Source organism: Mauremys mutica, chromosome 8 (genome assembly GCF_020497125.1).
Source record: "Mauremys mutica isolate MM-2020 ecotype Southern chromosome 8, ASM2049712v1, whole genome shotgun sequence".
NCBI lineage: Eukaryota > Metazoa > Chordata > Testudines > Geoemydidae > Mauremys > Mauremys mutica.
In genome coordinates, this window is record NC_059079.1 from 9,629,553 (window position 1) to 9,651,742 (window position 22,190).

Sequence of the window (22,190 nt, forward strand, 5' to 3'; positions counted from 1 at the left end):
TCTTTTTTTGAAGAGGGAAGATTAAATGTAAAATATTTCAAATATTCCATTAACAGTGTTATATATTTAACAAGATGGCCAGATGCCTGAAACGTTTTCCACTGTCATATCTTCTGATGTTAGTGACACTGCCAGATGAGTAGCCTTGTATGGAAGAGGACAGGGTGGGTTTTCTCTACTGTCCTGGTCAAAGGAGTTCCCGAGACTTAGATGTGAACTTGCTATATTTCATTTCTCCAGTGTCCATTTTGAGGTTGAAGTGACCCTTCCTTCCCTTTAAACAAGAAATTTGCCATATGGACCCGATTCTCAAGTGAAAGGCTCAATGCTTTGAGAAGAGAGTCATGACCCAATGCCACTATATGAGCTGAGGTCCCTGAAGTGTCAGACTCCACACATAGGACATGCTTAGACAACTACACTCCCCTCAGTCACCAGTTTCTTTCTGTATCTTTCTATTCCTTAGAAAGACCATAGACTAGCAAGAGCATCCTCTCTCATAGATAAAATTCATACTTGACCATGATAGTTGGTTAACTGGCCATGTGGATATCCAGAGTACCCAAGGAGAAGATTTTCCTCCACCCTAAAAATCATTCTTTGCGCCATTGTTAGGCAAAGAGACGGTGTGAATGGTCTTGGAATTCTCATCCTTTTATTGGCTGCTGATATCACCAGTGAGTCAGGAGCAGAATGAAATAAGAAATACTGGGGATCCCTAATGTGGCCTCTAATATAGGCAATCAATCATTCTTAGATGTGGCTGAGTTCAAGGTTGGTCTCAATCAGATGCCCTTAGCTAGGTCCAACAGCAGACTAGAAGAGTTTGGTTTCCTCTCTCTTTCATTTCTGGGATGTCAAACAACTGAAAATGTGGTGGAGACAGTACCTTAACTGCCTTGGGAGAGATAGAAGCATGAACAAGAGGTAGCAAGTGATCTTAAATATGATGAATTTGAAAAACTCTCTTTAAAAGAGTCAAATTAGAAAATCTAAATGGACCTGATTTTGAAATATCATTATATAATTATTGTAATTTTTCACACACAGAATACAAATCCTCATTGCATTTACATAAGATTCTTGTTACCCTGTGACTTTGAACCTTAAAATAGAATACCCATTCTGGATGGAATTTTAGGTCACTACAGCACATTTGAAATTTCAACTATTAACCAGTTACACCAGTAAGAAAATGCAAAATCTAAAATCTTTATTGTGCATATTTTAAAAGTGCACAGACCTTATTCTCAATGAATTTCTTCATGAATGCACATAAAATAAAATGTATCTCATCAACAGTGGATAACTCTGATTTCCTCTGTTAATATATTGGTAACCGTGTGTTTCTAAAGTAAGTTGCACTCACGAGTTCCTGCCTGTGAACCACTGTGCCTCAGATACATTTGATTACTGATTGTCAATTGAAGACAAGAATATTAAAAAAGAAACTGTTTGGCAACAAGTACATTCTCCTTATCTATTTCAGAAAGAGAGCAAATACTTCATCCAGAAAGTAACATCTCTCATCCAAGCCAGCACACCCAAGCAAGTCATAAGTAACAGTGGAAAGACCAAAAACCAGAAATATATTAAGAATTCTCTTATTTAATTATACAAACAATATTATGTTTCACTACTATGATGAATATTTCAAAATCTTTTACTGGAATTTGCCTAAACAACAGCTTGGCATGAAATTCCAGTGTTGGGCATTGTCCATAATGCCTTCCCAACCAAGTTGTAAGCATAATGACTGTAAAACTGAAGTCTTCCAGTTAAATCCATGACACAAGAAAGTTTAGTCTGGGAGTATTCGTCTCAGGTATTTAAACAAAAGGAAGAGGGGAAGGGACTGCGAAGAGGGCCTATGTGCCAGACCCATTCTACTGAATCTGAAGTCTTTGCTTTCCAGAGTATATGGATGTTTCAGACGCAAAGTGAACTGTTAGGCAATAAATATTAGCTACAGAAAACTGATAAAATTCTAGTAATTTGTTGTTGACAGAGTTACAGAATTTGAGGTTGTTGAGTTAAATCAAATATCTCATCAGAATAAATACAAATACAGGCAAATTGCAACGTTCGGTTGAGATACAATTTCTATGACACCAGTCACATCTTCAGTCAGATCAAATGAGAAACAAAGGATTGCCAAAGTAACATAGGAGAATGAGACACATCATCCACCAAAAATAATTAAAATGATCAGGCTGTGTGTCTAAATCCTCTAGATTACTTTGACATGCTCAACCAAAATATGCAGCTATTTAATCTCATTCTAGAAAGACTAAATAAGGCCCATGCATTGCTTAAGGACTTCTTCTGGGGGCTTAAATGAGGGAAAGTACTGCCAGTCCCAAACGTTCAAAACCATGACTCAGACCCCCAAAATCATGAGACAAAAACCAAACAATTTCATGATTTTTTGGCCTAATTAAAAGATTAAGTCGTTTTTTTGTCTGCCTTCTCTTTTAAACCCTTCTGCCCACCAACAGGGTGTGAATGACAAGTACAATTTTGACAACCCTTACAAATTAATCACAAGATTTTCACCACTTTTGCCTTTCACTAGAGGACACAAACATCAGCATCCCATTGCATTATATGCTTTACAGCCTCATCACACAGATCTTACAACCATACAAAGTACAACAGTGAGTTTGTGATGTGGGAGCTGGAACTGGGGCCCAAACTTTTCCATACAGAGTCTACCAAAGATTTATTAGACAGAACAGCTTCTACTTTCTGCTGAGAGAGGCTGGATTCAAATTGATGATCTACAGGTGAAAAGCTCTGTAGGTCATTAACAATGCCCTAAAGCATCTAGTCCCCCACAAGTGCTAACATTACACCTTCAAGACTGAGATGCTCTAAGTTTGTTAATTCTAATTCTTATTTTTTTGCATCTAATAAAAGGCAAAATTTTTATCTCTCTGGACACACAGGGAACATCTCCTACACACAGTTCTCAGTCTCAAACACAACAACCGACCAAGTGTCCCAGCCCACTGTCAAATGTTATAGCTCCCATTAACTAAAATACAAACACTCAAATATAGTAAAACAAATATTGACAACTTCCAGATTCTCTTCTAAATACATTTTTCAATACAGAATTGTTCCCACAATTATTCCCAGACTTTATACTAATGTTTGTGGTGTGTATACACAAACACATTTTCATTCCATCACGAGTCATCAGCATGGTTTGAACCTACAACCTTCAGGTCCACAGCACAGACCCCTTCCATTTCCACAACAGTAAATGGTGGTGAGAAAGCATTTTTTTTTACCTTCTGATTCATACAGGGAGACAACATACACCTTACCAGTGGGTCACTCAACTATTTGTGAGTCAGCACTGGAATACTGGGCATCAGCATTCCTGGTGTTGATTCCTGGCTCTGGAGGCAAAGCATGATCAAGTAGGAAGACAAAGTAGCTATATGTAACAAACATTTTGGATCATCTGTGGAGAATGAACCAGGAAATTCTAGCTCCAAAAACACTCATCTGTATTAGTTTACCTAAAGAACCAGATCTGTTAGCATGAACACAGCAACCATCATAAACCTCCATATGTGGTCTAACCACTGGAAGGTGACATCAAGCCACACTGTGTTAAGCGTGGGTTACACAAGTACATAATTTAGCATGTTCCTTCTGAACAACAAGGTGTCAATGTGCATCAGACCCACGTGGCACTGTTCTATTAGGGGTGGGAGGTGGGGTTCTAGTCCCAACGTGTGCAAGCTGTCAGTTATTTTTATCTGTATAACAGCTAAAGGATTTTACATCCCTAACACAGAGATATGAGGCCTTGATTAACAATAAGGGCGGTGACAGGCACAGAAACATTAACAGCAGTCAGTAGAAGAGGTAGGACTAGAACTCATCAAATCCTGGCTGTCAGCTCAGTACGCATTCCCTTTGGCAACAGGGCATTGTGTAAGGAGAAGCCATCTCTTTTTCTCTCTCTCAGTTTGTTTCCCTCAAATCACAAAGCCAGGAGATTTCTGTATTTTCACAAGAGCTCCTGCATTAGAGGCCAATTACCTGAGATAAATTCTTAGGAATTGGAAACACTGGATTTAAGTAGTGCACAGGCTTTGTATATATTTCTACACAGGGTTGAATTTCACTTTGAGAAATCATCTATTGCTGTTTATGGGAAAAGCAGATCTTCCTCATAGCCATATTAGGATAACTTGTCTTAAGCAAAACAGTGAACTCCTTTCTAAGAATGGCTTAGCTCAAAGTGTCTAGTGACATGACCAGGAATAACTTTGGTAAAAAAATAACCACTTGGTTCTAGTGGTTTCAGGTTAGTGAAAGTAGCACAAAAATCAGGGATGAAATTCTGGTCCCAGTGAAATACACAGAAAGCCCACTGACTTCAATGGGACCAAGATTTCAATCCATACGTTCATAGGTAACCAGATAAGAGACTCTTGAAAAATTAGTGTGAATTTTTTTCTTTTTTAATGTAAAGAAAAATCACAATATTTTAGCATTTGAAATCTCTTACTAAAATATTAGAGTATTGATCCTGAGGGTGATTTTTATAAAGTTAGTGTTAATTTAAATGGGCGACTATGACACAATGATCAGAACAATCTTAAAAGTTCATATATGCTCATATAACAAAAGCAAGTGTAGCACATTTTACACAGCTTTAGGTGGAATATTCTGTCTTGGTTCTGACTTTACAAGATGTGTAATGTTTAGATCTGTACAATCACCAGAAGTTGAAATAAACATTTTGCACTGCCTGATAACTTATTTACAATGAACCATTACTTTTTAAACATTCTACCCTAATTTCTAAAAGTGCATTGCATCAATCAATCACAAAGAATGGTAAATATCAGAAAAATAGCTCAACACTACTACAATCTTTAATATTAATTTTGTTCCATAAGTAACACCCCCCTAAAAATAGAAAACATGAGTTAAAAAACCTCATACATTAACATTGTTTGCATTTTAATTAGAGGAACAAACATAATTCACAGTGTTAAAATTATTCATACCCTCTTGTAACTAAAAACGTGTCCTTGTTAAAAGTGTAAAATGAGATTTCTGCAGGCTTGTGTGTGTCTTGTTTCTCACAGTTAAACTGTCACAGCATGAAAACATTCCCCTACTTGTAGAGCTTTAGATACCTAGTTCCCTGGTGAAAGTGTGCAAAAAAACCTGGAAGAGTTATTGACAGTTCAGACAGTACCCCATATTTTTATAACTAAAACTATAAGCAAAGAACCTATTTTAACTCTAAACGCAACAATGTATAAGTAACTATTGACTTCACTGAATTTCCTGATAATGCCAGAAGACTGAAGTCTATCTGGTTCATAAGAGACTCAAGATGATACAGGAATCCAATTATGGGAAGCCTATTTAGTTGTTCTGTTTGCTAAGCCAAAGGTTAACGAGAATTGCACTGAAAAAACCTCCTGTGGTATTACAAAGTATTTCTTATGCTGCATAAAATGTAAATGAAAAAAAGTATTCTAATCAAGTCCTCCGTTAGCTCTTTAATTGTGAACTAGCACCATACTTGTATATAATACACCACTCTGAGAACTCTATATAGCACAATCAAAAGTGATTGAAAAAAATCTGCCATTAAATTAAAGAGCAACTTAAACAGATAAACTATTACTTAATATTTGTAACTGGCAAGTCGAAGTTTCCAGATAGTTCTCGCTAATGTTAAATCTTCATAGTATTAAGTTATGGCCTCTAATTTCAGATAGAAATTAATTATATTTTTGTTAGTAACACATACAGATCTGTTTACACAGCTGACATGTCTCAGCTGCACCAGATTTAAGCAGTGAGCTTTGAGGACTCTCCTGCCTTGGAGCAGATGACTCAACATTCGCCAATTTCATTACACATGAAAAAGCGGAAAATTCACCTGCAACAATGTCACTTGTAAAAACAGACTTAAAAACAGATTTATGAGTTTTACACATGCAGGACATCCTATCTTGCAGGGTGGTTTTCTTTTTGTTTATTTTGCTTTTACTAAAAGCAGCTGTTGGAACCTGAATCAGAAATCCTGGATTTCTAAACCTTTTTGCTTAATTTTAAATGTAAAAGATGCTAAAATGCACCCACATTTCAAAGGTTGTGACTACCTGTATGGGACCATATTTGTTATATCAAATAATCATATCTAAAGTCTCGATTTCTGCTCTCCAATACACAGGCAAAGATCCCTGCATGTATCTCTACATTAGCTACTATAGCTACAAGCACAAGCAAAGAGATATTTTGCAATTATGTTAAAAATGTGGTCAGTCTTTGTGTTGCTTCATTTGCTGAAATCACTTACACAACATTTTTTAATAATGTAGCATTCACCATTCAAACAGCAGCAATTTTAGAACTTCACTAGAAATCGATAGTTACATCTTCAAAGTATTGTTATTTCAGTATTTACAGAAGGCAAATTCTTGTTTTATTTTCACTTTATAGAATGTCAAATTTAATCTGGTTTACACTGAACACTTTTAGAAATGTAGTATTTTGTTTTATGCAAAGATTGGTCACTCCCACAAAAGCTACATGCAAAATTAGTTAACTACAAGCTCCATTTCAGCTTCTTTCTACCTACAGCCCCACTCACCAGTACTAGCAATGTATTACTTTGGGGAAAATGGAAATAGCTAAAGCAAAAAAGAAAGAAATGCTCTGAAATATATTGTAAGGAGCAATGGTGCATTAGCAGAAGGTGGGATATAATGTCCAACATCTTTCTACATTTAGACTCTCTATGATTATATGACATGGTAGGCAAAAATATCTAATTAACCAGTGAGTCAGAGCTGCAGAACTATCAGCCAACAAGAACAAATGAATATTTTCTTCTGATTTTCAATACTGGGAATTTTAAAATTACCAGGTAGGAATTGGAAATAACGTCCTCCACATTATAATCAGCTACACGTTTATATGTATTCTGTGTATAAGGGTGGCTTAATTTTGGGTTCAACCTTTTAAAGTCTTACAGCTGAGCATAGCCCTTGGATCAGCAAGATAGTGAAGTATATACTTAAACATGCAAGTAGTCCCATTGACTTCAATTGGACTATTCACCTGCTTGAAGTCACACATTTGCTTAAGTACCCTGGTGAATTGGGGCGCTGGGTCCAATTCAGGAATATACATAAGCATGTGTTTTAAGTGCTTTCCTAAACAAGGATGCTTTCCTGAATTGGGACCAAAGTGCACCACGTTGCTTTCTCATCTCAGCAAGGACTTGATCCTTAAAAGTACCGAGCACTTTGGCTCCAACCCAACAATGCATGGAAAAATGCACTTACGTTTGCCCATGCGAGTAGCTTCCATGGAACTACTTACATGTTTCAGTTCATTGCTGGGATCAGGACGAAGGGGCTCAAAGGATAAAGCCCTAAATTCCCTGCACTCTTACCATTGCTGTACTTTCTGAACAAAGGATAATAAAGGCTTTTACCTGACTTGGACAATAAATCTGTGAACAGTCACATATTTACTGGAAAAAGTGAAAAGAGGTGAAACTACTTACTGAGTCATCCGTGGCAGAAGGAGGCCAGCCTTCCCACAATTGGTGACGAACAGGGATACTAGTTAGGTCATACACATTCCGCTTTACCTATTAAAAAAAAGTAAACACATGTTTTCAAAGTGCACTTAATAACTTAGAATCATAGAAATGTAGGGCTGGAAGGGACCCTGAGAGGTCTTCCAGTCCATCTGCGTTATTTTCATCACTAAAGGAGGCTTTTAATTTATATTGGGTTTTTTTTAAATTACTTATGGCAACATTAAAAAAACAAACAGATTTCTACCTGAAAGTAAAAAGGACTGCTGTTGAAAAAAGAGCTAACCTGGAATCTAAATGAACAAACTGCATTAAACAAACACATTATAGTTTGTTGTTATTATTACTTAGAGTATCATAGATATTTTAGTTAGTTACAGTTGGTAACAATATAGTTACAGATTTTCCAGCCAAGTGAATTAAGATTGTAAATTAAGAAAATATACCATGGGGGATAGGAAAACAAAAAGATAATTTGTTATAAACACTGCTGGTGAACCTATTCTATTTTCATCCTAGAAATCCTAAAATCCTGGTAGATTTAAGCAGCAATCAAATGTTGCTGGCTACCACATAAATCTGTACTTTTTTTAAAAAAGGACTATCAAAATAAAAATGAAAGTATTAAAGAGGGAAACATGAAAATACAAACCAAGAGTAATATTTCCAGTTGGGAAGACAAATGTCAGATGTTTACTTTTTTTAATAAAAAAGGATACATCTTTAAGCCAATTCATTCTGTGTTTTTACTTTTTGCTAAATACAGCAACCACCATGAACTAAGAAGATTAAGAAACATGACTGGTTGTCAGTTTGAGAGAAGTGTGGAAACTGAAAGACAGTAGGCAGGACACCACAGAACATGACAATTTACAACCCCACCAAAATTGTAACAAAACTGGCATTCTGTGCCTATTCAAAGCCAAATGATCCTTGTACATTAGTTGCAATTAACATTTATTTAAAATCACAAACTTATATCCTATTTTTTGGTTTAAAATAATTATACAATCTGTCTCTCAGACAGAAAGATGCCATAGATTCCAAGGCCAGATGGGATCATTGTGATAATCTAGTCTGACCTCCTGTATAACACCGGTCACAGAATTTCCCCAAAATAATTCCTACAGCATATCTTTAAGAGGATATGATTTTGATTCAAAAATGGTCAGTGATGAAGAATCCACCATAGCCCTTGGTAAATTGTTCCAATGGCTAATTACCCCTCAGTATTAAAAATGTATGTTTTATTTCCAATCTGAATTTGTCTAGAAGTGATGTATTTAATAGTTCCAAGTATTCTCACAGCCTATGGAATAATTGTTAGGGTTTATTTAGAGCCACCTTATGACTGAATATGTGTAAAGACAGCCTGTGCATAAGTGTATGTAAACACTGTCCCTTCAGATCAGCAATTGGACAGGTAAAGTGCTTACAGAAGAAATCTGAATGCCAGGTTGAACCTTTTGTGGTGTAGAGACCAACAGAGAAACTGAGTTTCCTGAGCTTTTCTTGTGGTCTACCACAGAAAATCTTCTTTTACCCAACAAAGCAAGTTACTATCACATCAACACAAATAAACTAAGAGGCATCCTTCACAACCTTCAAACTTCCCAGTGTGTGACATCAGTAAACAAAGGATGTAACACCTGTAATTGTTACGCAATGCACCATAACTCACAGATTATAAAGGCTTTAACAATAAAACCTGTTTTAGAGGATTTTTTTCCCCACACTGTGAGAGTTAAATACACCAGTTGCATTTTGTTTTTAAAACACAAAATAGGAAAAAAACCTATTACATGCAACCATAAGGTCCTTCCCCACAATATCGGTCATCAGCAGGGTTTGAATCCTAGAATTTTGGACCCCAAGCACAGACCTCTGCCACTTAGATTACAGGAGCAAATGTTGCCCTCTAGATAGCGGTTTTCAATCTGTGGTCCTCAGACCCCTGAGGGTCCGCAGACTATGTCAAATATTTCCAAAAGGGGTCTGCCCCTCCATTCAAAAATTTTTTAGAGGTCCGCAAATGAAAAAAAGTTGAAAAACACAGCTCTGCATAGAACAACCACCAGAGGAGGATCTGACATTTTGCCAGTGGATTACACAGCTATTGGCTAATCAGCAGAAGAATATTTGTTTTTATGATTTCTGGACAGGGTAGAGGCCACCAAAATGCATTACATGCTTCTATGCCGTTCAGTCCTGAACCAAATCTGGTACATTACGAGGTAGAATGTCTGTTGGCTTTCCCATTCTGTTTGCATTGGGTAGAAGTCAAAGATGGTTCTCACAATGAAGTTGGTAGGTATTCGGAACAAATGACCATACCACCTTAGCGAGCACTGGGCGACCATTTGAAAGAGCAGCACCTCTTTAAATTAGAAGACAAATCTGTTCATTCAACTTGAATTCAAATCATTTGAGAATTCAAGGTTTCTGATCTCCAATATTCTACATCTAAAAAAATAAAGAAATAAAAGGCAGAATTCTGGAAATCAGAAATCTTCAATTCTGTTCCTAGATTTGGGAAGGGCATGTCATGTAGTGGTTAGAAGTAAGATCTCTAAAATACATTCATTTGACACATTCAATCTGAAAGGCAGTGTAGCTGGGTGGATAAGATACTGGAGACTTGGATTCTTATCCCAAATCTATTTGAAGTGACCTCGAACACTTCTCCATTAGTTTGTTTGTAAAATCACAAGGGCTAATACTTAACTGTTTTCTAAGGTTGGGGCATGAGACTCAGGTCAATAATAAGGTCTGTGAAGTGCATAGAAATACAAACAACAGCCATAAGAAGTGAGCCAGGTCAGAGATTTCAACTCAGTGCACTCCCCTAGGCTAATGGGGTTCACTCTCTCTCAGAACACTGCCTGCTCATCTGGTGCAGTGGCACAGCCAAAATGGAGACTATCCAGTAAAATCTGGTACACATGAAAGGTTTGCTAAGTGTACAGCGGACAAAAGATGCTTTTTAACAAACTATTCTAACAGAGGAAAAACATGTTTGTTTTACTGTAATGCAACAAAATAAACCAATTCCAACTACTCAGTAGTAGTTGAAATCAAATAATGTAATATATTTATCTGTTGCCTGTCATGACTCCACCACAGAGTTAGAGATGAGTTTTGCCATGATAGCAGGGATTCACCCTCTTTCTTACTTATGAAAAATAGATAGTATATTCTCTCCAAAATTATAGCATTTACTTTTTGAATATAGAATGAATTTTCTGAAGATCTGTTAGATCTCTTAATTAGTTTGTAAATTACAATTAATTTTAAATTAATATTTAATTAAATATAACTAGTGTCGGATTTTTTTGTATTTTTCTGGAATCATCTTAACAGAAGAAAAGCACATAGATGCGTCAAACTTTCCATATAGTTCAAGCTCATTGAAACCTTGTGTATAGGATACACTTGCAGAAATTAAGCTGTAATCAAGCGACGTTAAAAAATAATGATGATGTACCTAATTGTTATGATTATTATAAATATGGAGAGGATTTACACACACACACACACACACACACACACACACTTGAAAGGTTCCTCATGGCACTGCTGCTTCAGCTCCCTTGCACACCAAGGCAGCACTGCTTGGGGAGCTGAGGCAGGAGCACAGGGAGAGTCCTTAAAGCATGGAGTCACTTGTGTCCACGGATTGCATTCCCCATCCCTAGATCCACCCTTCATGGAGCCAGAACCAGATTAACCCATAAGCAACTAAGCATGTACCTCAGGCCCAGATTTGTATTTTGGTTCCCTAGAGCAAAATGAAAAAGTTGCAAATGCTACTCACTCAAGTGAGTGAAGGTCTTTCAGTTTGCGCATGCAAATCTGCACCAGAGGATAAGTGGACAGAGACAGTCCTCTCACACAGCTAAAACTCACTTTCCCTTTCCTAACAAAGCCAAAGAGAGAGGAAGGCATGGGTAAAGAAACGACTTGCTTCTCCAACAGCAACAAGTGAACAGGCTGGGATGGGAATTTACTACAGTGGCATGTATGCAAGGGAACATCATTTAGGTATATATTTTTCCCTTCTTCCATTTATCAGCTATTTGTTGTTATTCATATTAGAAGGTAGGGCCCCAGAAATGTATGTTTGCCTAGGGCCCAGTGATGGGTTAATACAGCCCTGTATGTAGAATTGGTCTTCCTAATAAAGTCCCTTAACCCACACATTAAAATGCATTAGTGAATAAATATTGATGGAATTCTTTTAGAGAGTTATGGATAAGTTTTAGTACACTTGTGTGGAAAAGTTAATATTCAGACTTAGTATGTGTATAATTTAAATTTCCAGTATACATAAGTTAATGATAAGGATGGGCAAAAATTGAATCTTTTCATGTTAATTAAATGATTATTTAAAAAAAAAATAAACCTATTTGAAATTAAATTTAAAATTGACAACCCATGTTTAGTCCTAAATGTTTTTTTATTAAAATCATTTAAATTAAATATAAAAAAATTATTAAGCAGTTCATATTTGCTGCCAAATTTTAAAGAAAGTCAAATCAGTGAACTCGTGGAAGTCATGGGCTAAGCACCTGAAACCAGAGTTCATTGAAGTTTCATACCAGCTTTTGACAGCAGTAATTTCTTCTGCAGGTACAGAGTGAATATTTTCTTCAGTTCAGTTCAATGAGTAATTCATTCAAAGTTAAGAAACGAACTGGGAGTTGAAAAAAACGGGAAAGCTTGTTTTCCTCTTCCAATCTCTGAATTAAAACTAGGTGTGAGAGGATGAAATCTACTAGTTCTAAAATCTTGGCGTCCAGAAACAATCCGTTCAATTCACTATCTACAGATAAAACTCACTTTGTTTAATAAATCAGCTTTGAATGCAAAATAATATTTTGATAAACATTTTATGTATCCAGCACATTTAAGGTAGTTTTATTTAATTAATACAAATTAAAATGCTGTATTTTGTGCATTTTTTATTAAATGTGAACTTCCATCCACAACGAATTAGGCACGTCACAAGTAAAAAAAAAATTTAAAAAATGTAAAATTAAATTCATTTTATTTTAAACACAGAATGCCAAAGTGTCATGCTAACTAGTAATTACAGCATTTTGTAACATATTACTCTTCACCAAATGTAAAAATGTCTTTTTCAAATAAATAGGAATTTATTCACTGTTAAAAAAAATGCAACTCAATCCATTTTTTAAATCTTCCCATATACACCTGTGAGAGATGAACTGATGTGTGAAAGCTGTGTAGCCTGGGACATGGTCTGATCCCCACTCAGTTTCAAACAAACAGCTTTTCTTCAGTGCTTCTTAACAAGAGACTAGCCTGCTGTGCAGCATTTATTTCACAGTCATATCAAGGTTAAGAGATGTCATTACTGAGAAATGACCCCACAACATCCCATCCAAATGTAACTACGCTAATCTGAGATCTATTTGTTGGTTCTTGCCATGCCAGTTTTACAGCATTAAATATAAGAAAAAAGAATAGCTTTTGTGGGACAAATATTATTCAATCACACATGGAAAAGATCTTGTTAAATATAATTTCCATAAAATGAAAGTGTTTCAGACTCAGAATCTACTATTAACTATTTTATAATCACAAACAAAAACTTATTTACGGTCAAATGTGGTCAATAAAACTAACATAAAATTGTTTTTAAAAAGCCCTATGAAGTAAAAATTAATAGCTCTGGAGTTGGATTCCTTACATTCCATTTTAATTCCAAAGTACAACACTACGGCATTATGAAATAAACAGTATTTTCCTTCTTCATTAACTCATCTGTAACTGCACTGATTTCAATAACATTCCTCTGCTATTCTAAGCTTGAAAGGCATGCTCTGGTTATAGTGTTATGTTGGTATAAAGCACAATGCCAGACTGATGTGCTGAACAAAAGTGATCAAAGTTGAAGTAATTTTAGCCAACGCACAAGCATTCTGCTGTATTATTCTACCAGAATGACATCTGTTGAGCAACTCGTCACAGAATAAACTAGTTGTTGTAGACAGGCCTTGTCTGGCAGGGCACCATGTAAAACATATTAGGGTAATGTTTGATTAAACAAACTGCTGGGGCTAAATTCATAACTGGATTTTGAAAACATGCCAAAATAGTCCATTTAAAAACCACAGGCAGTTAAAGGAAAAAATAAGTTTGTTTTTTAAATATCATGCCACCTTTATCAATGCTGTAACTATTTAAGGGATTCCCCTTTATTTGGTAATTCCAATGGCATTATAAAAAGAAAAGCAAAAAAGATTCAGAGGACAGAAGAGTTTGCTAATAAAATGTGAAACCTCCCTCATGTTTATTAGCTGTTTCAATGTAAAGCTGTAATTCTGTAAGGGCGAGAAAGACCTAAACATTACACATAAACCAAAGTAAAAATTATTTTAAAAGCAGTGTGCTAGGCCAGTGGAATAAAAATATACAGCTATATTCTAGATGCAACTGATTAATTTGAGTCAGCATACAAATGGATAATAGACGCACTAGGTTTCCAAGAGAGAGGTGGTGGGTTGGGTTTTGCTAACAAGCTCATTTGCCATTAGTAGAGAGAGTGAAATCTTTACAGACTTGGTAAGCTTTTTGGTCATCCGCATTTACTTTGATCAGTAAGAAAGAATAATTAGCAGTAGTGGCGCAGCCCAAAATCTGTATTCTTTTCATAACATCTAGATACCATGGCGACTGCACATTACAGATGGTAGATACAATGTCTAGATGATAATCTCAATATATGATTATTTAAAACCAAATTAATATGTAAATGTTTTATTGGGTTCCAGAGGTTTAACTATTAAAAATATCAATTTTAATCACAAAATGAACCAAAAATGCTGTATTAACCTTTCTGCAGATGGGGACTGAGACATAATTCCTCTCAATGCATTCGACCCAACTGAACCTCCCCACATCAGAACATTTTCATGTAGGTGGAGGCGCAGGGGGAACAAGACAGGCGTGTTGATGTTGAGGAGCCCAAAGCAGGTAACAGACTGAAGCATGTTACAGGATTTAGGCAAATTTCTATTTATTTTCTCTTGCACTATTTTTTTTTTAAATTATAAATATTTTGTTTAAGAAGGCATGTTCACAAAAAAATTCTTTGTTTGCAGATGCCAAATTGAACCAATATTCAAGGTTCTTCTTTGTCCATGCTGGTCAGGACACAACAGGGTAAAATTCACCTCAATCCATAACACAAGGGCTCTACACAAGGTTAAGTGACGTGAAAAGTCTTTTAAGGGTCTTCTGTACCTCGGTGAATTTCACCCAAAAGTAGTCAATTTCTCATCTTTTAATTAGAAAATTTGAAATCTAGCCTAATGAAATCTCTCACCAAATTTTAAAAATTAAAATTTTACAACTTCATCAGCAAAATTTGGCCATGCCTGAAACTACATCTTTGAATTAAAAAAAAAAAAATCACATCCAAGTCAAACCATAGTAATTTCCAGAGGGCTGTTTTCTGCATAACTAGGTACAGTGTTATTTAAACAATGTACATAATGAACTATTGTTAGCTTTAATATTATTAAATATAATTTATGCAAAGCTTTAAATTGGCTGAAAAGCTGAAGGCTGTTCCAGGCATCTAGTCAGCATGAAAGACAGTGCAAAAATGAGAGTGTGAAAGAGAGACAAAAGGAGTAATAAAGTGAGAGGACTGTGAGGAATGTGGAATGCGAGTGGGGGGTGTACAAGGAAATGAGCTCAGATTGCATAGAGTACTGAAGGAGAGGATGAGTACCTACTCTGACGCTGTAACAGAATGGAAGCCAAATCAATAAAGCACATTTTAGGGGGAGAGGGCAGGGGCAATGAGGGAAAAATATGAATTAAGAACCGGTATAGAAAGAGATGAGAAGAGGGGAGACCAAAAGAGATCAAGTGATAGTAATCAAGACTATAGGTGACCAAAGCATAGACAAGAGTTTTAGCAATGGGGATAGTGAAGAAAGGGTGGATCTCAACAATATTACAGATGAAGAAGCAATGGGATTTAGCAAGAGTCTGATGTAGAAAATAGAGCCACAGACGATACAAGCTCATGAGCCTATGAGACTGGAAGGCTAATGAAGTTAAGAGTTACAGATAAGGGAGATAGGTCAGGGAAAAAAGGTTATAGTTGGAAAGAAATATTTGAGATGTACAAAGGACACCTAAAAGGATCGGATAAAAACATTTTGAGATCTAAGAATGGTCAGAGGTGTTGGGCTAGACAGGTTGATTTGGGAGATATGCACACAGAAGTGATAGTTAAAACCCTGGGAGCAGATACAGTCACACTAAGATCGGACAGAGGCAGAAGATGAGGCAATCAGTAACAGAATCCTTAAGGACAGGGAAGCTGGGGAGGAGTCACCACTAAAGAATAGGCTGTTGATAGAGCAGTCAGCAATATAGATAGAGGAATCAGGAAACAGAGAGTCAAAGAAGCCAGGAGAAAAGAAAGCTAAGAAAAGTAATCAGCAGTGCTGACCATAAAAGGAAAACTCACTAACAGAGAAATCTTTTCAACTTGGTCAGGAAAAGGTGATTGGTGGTCAATCAAAAATAGAGTTATTTATCTTTAATATAAATATAAAGTATGAACTATAATGAGTTCGGGCAGCTATCTGCTGCACAGGAATCACTGCTAACATCAACAACCATGGCAAAACTTCCAGTTAAAACAATGGGAGCTTGGGCCAACACAGTCAAGGAATTAACCAGTGATGCAATGAGAATGGGAGGGAGGGAAGAGAGATCGAGAGCACAAATTGGAGATACAAAGATTGGAAGGTCTAGGGAACAAGAAGAAGAGGCAAGGAAGCTAACTGCCAGGGGGACAGAAAAAGTCAGATGATTAAAGATTGTGGAATAATCTTATTCCTGCAGTGTGTTCTTATGATTTTTAATTTACCGTTTCTAAAAAACTACAAGTTTAAAATCCATAATCCCCCCTATACACTGCACATTATATTAAGCAACTACATTAAATACCTGACAATAAATTTAGCATATCAATAAATGTTTTAAAGCAATGCATTTCAAAAGGTATACATCTTACAGATTATCCTAGTGATGTTGCTTGTTTCTTAAGGCCAATGTCTCACCATGTAAGTCTTAAAGTATAATCAGCCTCTGATTTCTAGCATCTTGTTGATATTTAAGTTATTTCATACAGTAAATCTTGTAACTATGACTTCAAAAATCAGATGGTTTTAAAACAGTTTTGTCCACTTCTGAGACAGTTCTTACAATTGCAGTGGTCAAGAGAGTTTTTCTTTTTGTTTGCTGTGCTGAAATTCTTAATTACAATTGCATTTGTGTTTGATTCACTGTGTTAGAACCTAAAGAAGAAAATATCTCTAACAAAAATAGCTAAAAACTGGACCAGATGCAACAGAGAAGAAAAAGTATGATTATAGATAAATGGCAATTGGCAATTTTTTGTTTTGTCTTAACAGGGTTCTGTATCACATCACACAAACCAGAATTCAAACAGTTGTTAAACTATAATGTCTGCACTAATTAATGATTTATAAGATTAGGCAGCTCTCTTTCTTTAAATACATTTTTTGCTTTTAATATCTCTGGTAAGACTTTATACTTTTCTGTTTTGTAACTTTTCCCCATAAATAGGTGAAACTGCCTTTCTTGTTTAGGAGAGAAAAAATTACACGATGTATTGTTTGCTCTATTTTAACTATTTAAAATGAAATGAACAAAACCCTCAATACCTCTATACTATTTACATGTAGAGATATTTCCCTCACAATTAAGATTTTGTAAGTTTTTTTTCATCAAAACCCTAATAAGGTTTCATATTGCCTAAACTGAGCTCTCAAGAATTATTTTAAAATCCAATTTACTATTTCCACTAGCACTTCAGAAAATTACAACGCAAAAAGTCATGAGAAAAATCTCTGCTAAACCTTCACATTCCACCTATCCATAGTTAAACAGTTTATTTTATGTACCACATTGTATGTCCACTTATAAGTTCAAAGGGTTACTTTTGATTAAATGGAAATATGTCAAATCAAATACGGAAAAACATTTTAAATTACTGTTACAAATTGAGTTTTGCCACATTGTAGAACTCAGGTTGTGTAAACATTTCCTTTGGAAAGCTTGTTGAGTTTATTACATAAGTGTAACAATTGTCCCTGCTCTGGAAATTAGTATGCATGAATTCTGGCCAGGGATTCTTCCTTTTCACAATTTAAAGAAGCAGCTACACTTAACCAATCTAAGTAATGAAAAAAAGAAATCGAAGCATAAGACACTTTTCGATCTTTTCAATTCTCATGCTTTATGGGAAAATTATTCCTGGGCTCAGAATTTTGCTGGCCATTATTACATTAAAATAAACCACTGCCTTTGGGTATCCGGGGAAAGATGTGCAATTTTACATTGTACATTATGCAACATTTCCCACAAAAAAAGATTTTAAAAATAGGTATACTGGGAAGGACTGTCAAATGTTCCCAATATACGCCACAATAGTCAGTGGCACAGATTTTTTTATTTTTTGAGGAGGGAAAAGGAGGAGGTAGAAGGATATAAATACAGCATACATTTCTTACTTTTCCATTATTATGGATTGACTTAAAAATCGGGAAGGGGCAGGCAAGGTTTTCAGAGAAGTGAATACTTAGGTAAATGACAAACTTGGAGGGATCACCATGCTCTCAAGTTTTGTTGAAACTAATTTTATTGAAGAAAACATACTGAATATGCAGAAATGCCTATTCTATAAAAAATTCTGTATGCAAGCAGTCTGCTACAAAGCAGTGGATGATTTTTCAAGACACGCACTTGAGAGGTAGATCAACCTCAAGTTCACATGCACAATTACCTTGACTCAATGCAGCATCACATCATCTGGATGACTATCAATGCTCAGTACAGTGTAATTGTAGCCATGTTGGTCCCAAAATATGGTGGGTTAGGTAACAGAAGTTGGTCTAATAAAATATATTACACCTCACCCACCTTGTCTCTCTAATGATCAGGACACTCAGAATAATCTAAATTACTTCCTTTTCACTTACCTTTTGTAGATTCCAGTTAACTGATGCAAAAACCTAGAGACTACAGAAGGCTCCTACATTTCTAATACTTTAAAAAGCCATTTGTTTACAAAAAACTACATTTCAATGGTCCACTCACCTAAAATTTCTAAACTCCACCCAGTATAGTCGCACTATTCCTCTGTATGCTATACCACCTGTTTTAATGATACCATCAGACTTGTAGATAGCCAGTACATTACAATTTATCAACATCTTATACACAACAGTTACCTGATACCCCTTTCATCAGCAGAAATACCAATTATAACCTCTTGCAGTTTCCTGAACAAGTTTACTATACAAGCTTTTATACTTTTTAGTATCCCATTTTATTGTCTCTATTTGGTCTTTTGGCCCAATATTTAAAAAATGTTCTCATTTCTCTATCTGAGAGACCAACATATTTTTATCTATCTGCTATATCATATACCAGAATAATATTTTTAAATATATTTATATATTTTGTGTATATATATAAAAATAAAATCAAAAACATAAATCCACAATAAAATAACCCATTGGTCATTTTAAACAAGCTTTGGAGAGACCTGTGTAGAACAGCTAAATTGAAGACACATCCTAAAATGTCAGAGGAGAACATTTGAACTTTGCAAAAGCTAAAACTATTCTATCACCTCTATAAGATGAGTAAAAAAGAGAAGAAAATAATCTAATAGTTCACTCTGTAGTCTTTTTTTTTTTTTTGGGGTGGAGGGGGGGGGAAGAGTGGAGAATATGACCCCAACTCCTGGACTGATCTTTTAAAAGAAAATATGAAATGATCTTTAAAAATAAAAAAAAAATCAAACTACTGTTTGGAATGACTTTTCCATCTGATGTAAGAAGAGTATTGCTATTATAATGATTTACTATTAGTATAATGCCATAGAGGCACATGGCACAGAACAAGAGGATGGTTGTGCCAAACAAATGACAGGTGCCCTGCCCCAAAAGAAAGACTTGCTATCTGAGGGCACCTGCAGGAGCATTACAAAACAAACAGCACAATTTAATACATACACGGAGCAATGAAGAGTCATTTTAGTTAGAATGCCTTACAGAACAGGTGAGCTTCAAAAAGCATAATGGAGCTTTGCAAATGTTAGTCAAGATGCTACTGAAAGCCTACCTGACAGTGTGTAAAAAGATTGGAAGTGGCTAAAGTGAAAAGGAAAAGCTTAAATTTATATGGAAGCTGATGAGAAACCAGGTTCTCAAGAAACCGAGGAGAGGGGCAAGTGTGTTCAAAACAAGTGTGAAAGGAAACTTATTTTGGCAGCAACATGCTGGATGGGTTCTAACGGGAAGACAGATGTGAGGTTGGGTTAAACAAGGTATGACATAATTAGAGTGCGAACTAAGTGTGGCACTGGGAATTGAAAGGAAAGGATGTTTGGGATTGAGATTTACTAACATGACCATCTTGTCTGTGTCAGATTATGTAAAAACTCCCCAAGCTATTAGTACCAGTTATTTTGTTAACATAAATATGTAAACCATTTTCAAGAAATGTGTGACTTTTTAAAGTACCGCCATTTGTAAATCTTGGTCATGTTAGCAAATCTCCATCTTGACTAACATATGCAAAGCTCTAAGTGAGATTGCTTAATGGTACATTTTATCTACACATTCAGGCATTTTGTGAAAGATGACAGGTAACTGGTAGCAAGCAGTCTATTACAGGATAAGCACTCTGTCATATAGATCATTATCCAGGACTGACTGCCCTTTTTACAACAATTCAACACGCACCACAAAGCGGAAATTGCCATTTCAAACTGTCAGTCCATGATTAAACAGCTTCTAATTCGCTATAAAATTAAAACAGTTGCCAGCAAATTGTGATTGCTATTGTTACAGCTCCAGCTGCTTTCCTCTTCCCAAAAAGTCAATGGATTGCCAATCATCACACATATTTTGGTACAGAATGACAAATTACAGAAGCAATGAAATGAAAACAAAGTAGGTGAAAAGATAGAATACACATTTAAAATTCCATTGAAGATGACAGCAAAAATTACTCTTTATTAATTGTTGAACAAATTCTGAAAGTCCACCCTCAGAAAAACTACCATTGATTTCAGTGAGAATCAGGTCCTCTGGGTATAGACCTTTACTATTAGTATTAAAAGACTATTTTTGTGTGGCACCTTTTATCAGAGTCAGCGTCACTTAGTTTAAGGTCAGAATGTCGGGATCCGTGGAAGACCAGTACCAGCAACCGAGATGAGGACAGTCTGGCCTGGTGGTCAGTACTGTGATCTGGAACCAGAGCCAATGGTCAGGTTCAGAGTCAGGAACCAGTTGTCAGAACTGAACGTCAGAGCCAAGGTCAGACAGGGAAAAGGAGCTGAAGCCAAGAGTCAGCACTGAGTCAGAAGCCAAAGAGCTGTAGCCTGGGGTCAGAGCCGGAGTAGTCAGAAACCAGGGTGACAGGGCTCAGGGACCAGAACGAGGCTGAGATAGGAGCTGGGAACAGGGCACTGTTAAAGTCAGAAACTGGGATGAGGCTGGGGGTCAGGTAGTGGGCAGCAGGGACTGTCGCAGCATCAAGCCAGGATTCACCTTTTTGCACTGACAACTTCCTCTCTCTCTTTCTGGCTTATTTAGAATACCTGATCCAATCAGGGACTCCGGAGCTCCTCCCATCAGATCTCTGTGGGCTGTACCATTAGTGGAGAGTAAGGCCTAATGAGCAGAGAATGTTGGGCATACTAAACTGAACAGCAATTTTGTCACTTTGGTTAACAAGGAGATTAATGGCAGTTAGGCACCCAACTCTTATTGAAATTCAATGAGAGGTAAGCATCTAACTCCTATTTGTGCCTCTGAAATTCTCCCCCAGATCAAAATCATTCTCACTTGTGACCTAAAGGAGGATTTAAACCCTCATCTCCAGAAAGGGCAGCAATGCCGCTGGCCCCTAATGGATTTGCTTTCACATGAAACTGCACTGTTGACAGTATCCTTTTTTGCTGTCTTCTGGGTAAAAAAAATTTGACCTCAGTGACAAAGTTTCAGAAGCTGCTATAATCTGGGATTCCAGAAAATGTTTCTTAGAGACAAAGCACATTTTAAGTAACAGGTCTATCCATTTTAAATTACAATCAACTGGAGAAATAGAGCATCACTAGGAACAATAGGATTTTGTCATTTGCTTTTTACTTTCTAAGCTTTAGCACTGTGAATAAATACATTTTCAACATAAAAAGCATTTTGTTTTATCTACTGGAAGGAACCTGAACACAAAACCTAGTCAAGGAAAATGGTCCAGTAACTATTCAATAATTTAATTTTTGTAATAGAAGAAAACTAGTTTAATCTACATACCTTGTGAACTGAAGTACTCTACAAGTAACTATGCTTACTGTGTGGGGAATCCTCCAAGACTCCCTTATTCTTCACCTTTTACTTCCTACTTCATACCACCTCCAGGCGTCTGGTCACAGCAATCCTCCCACTTAAAGACACCTGGACAGGTCTCCCTCTGGAGCTCAATGTTCATTCCAAGTACTAGC

At 36.2% G+C, this 22,190-nt stretch overlaps 1 protein-coding gene across 1 annotated transcript in view; it reads right to left on the reverse strand.

The window, feature by feature from the left end:
• Positions 1 to 22,190, reverse strand: part of FAF1 (Fas associated factor 1) — a 306,114-nt gene that overhangs the window by 140,048 nt on the left and 143,876 nt on the right. The window contains exon 8 of the mRNA XM_045027160.1: positions 7,562 to 7,648. Within this exon, the coding sequence (XP_044883095.1) occupies positions 7,562 to 7,648 (87 nt within the window). The remainder of the gene's footprint in view (positions 1 to 7,561; positions 7,649 to 22,190) is intronic.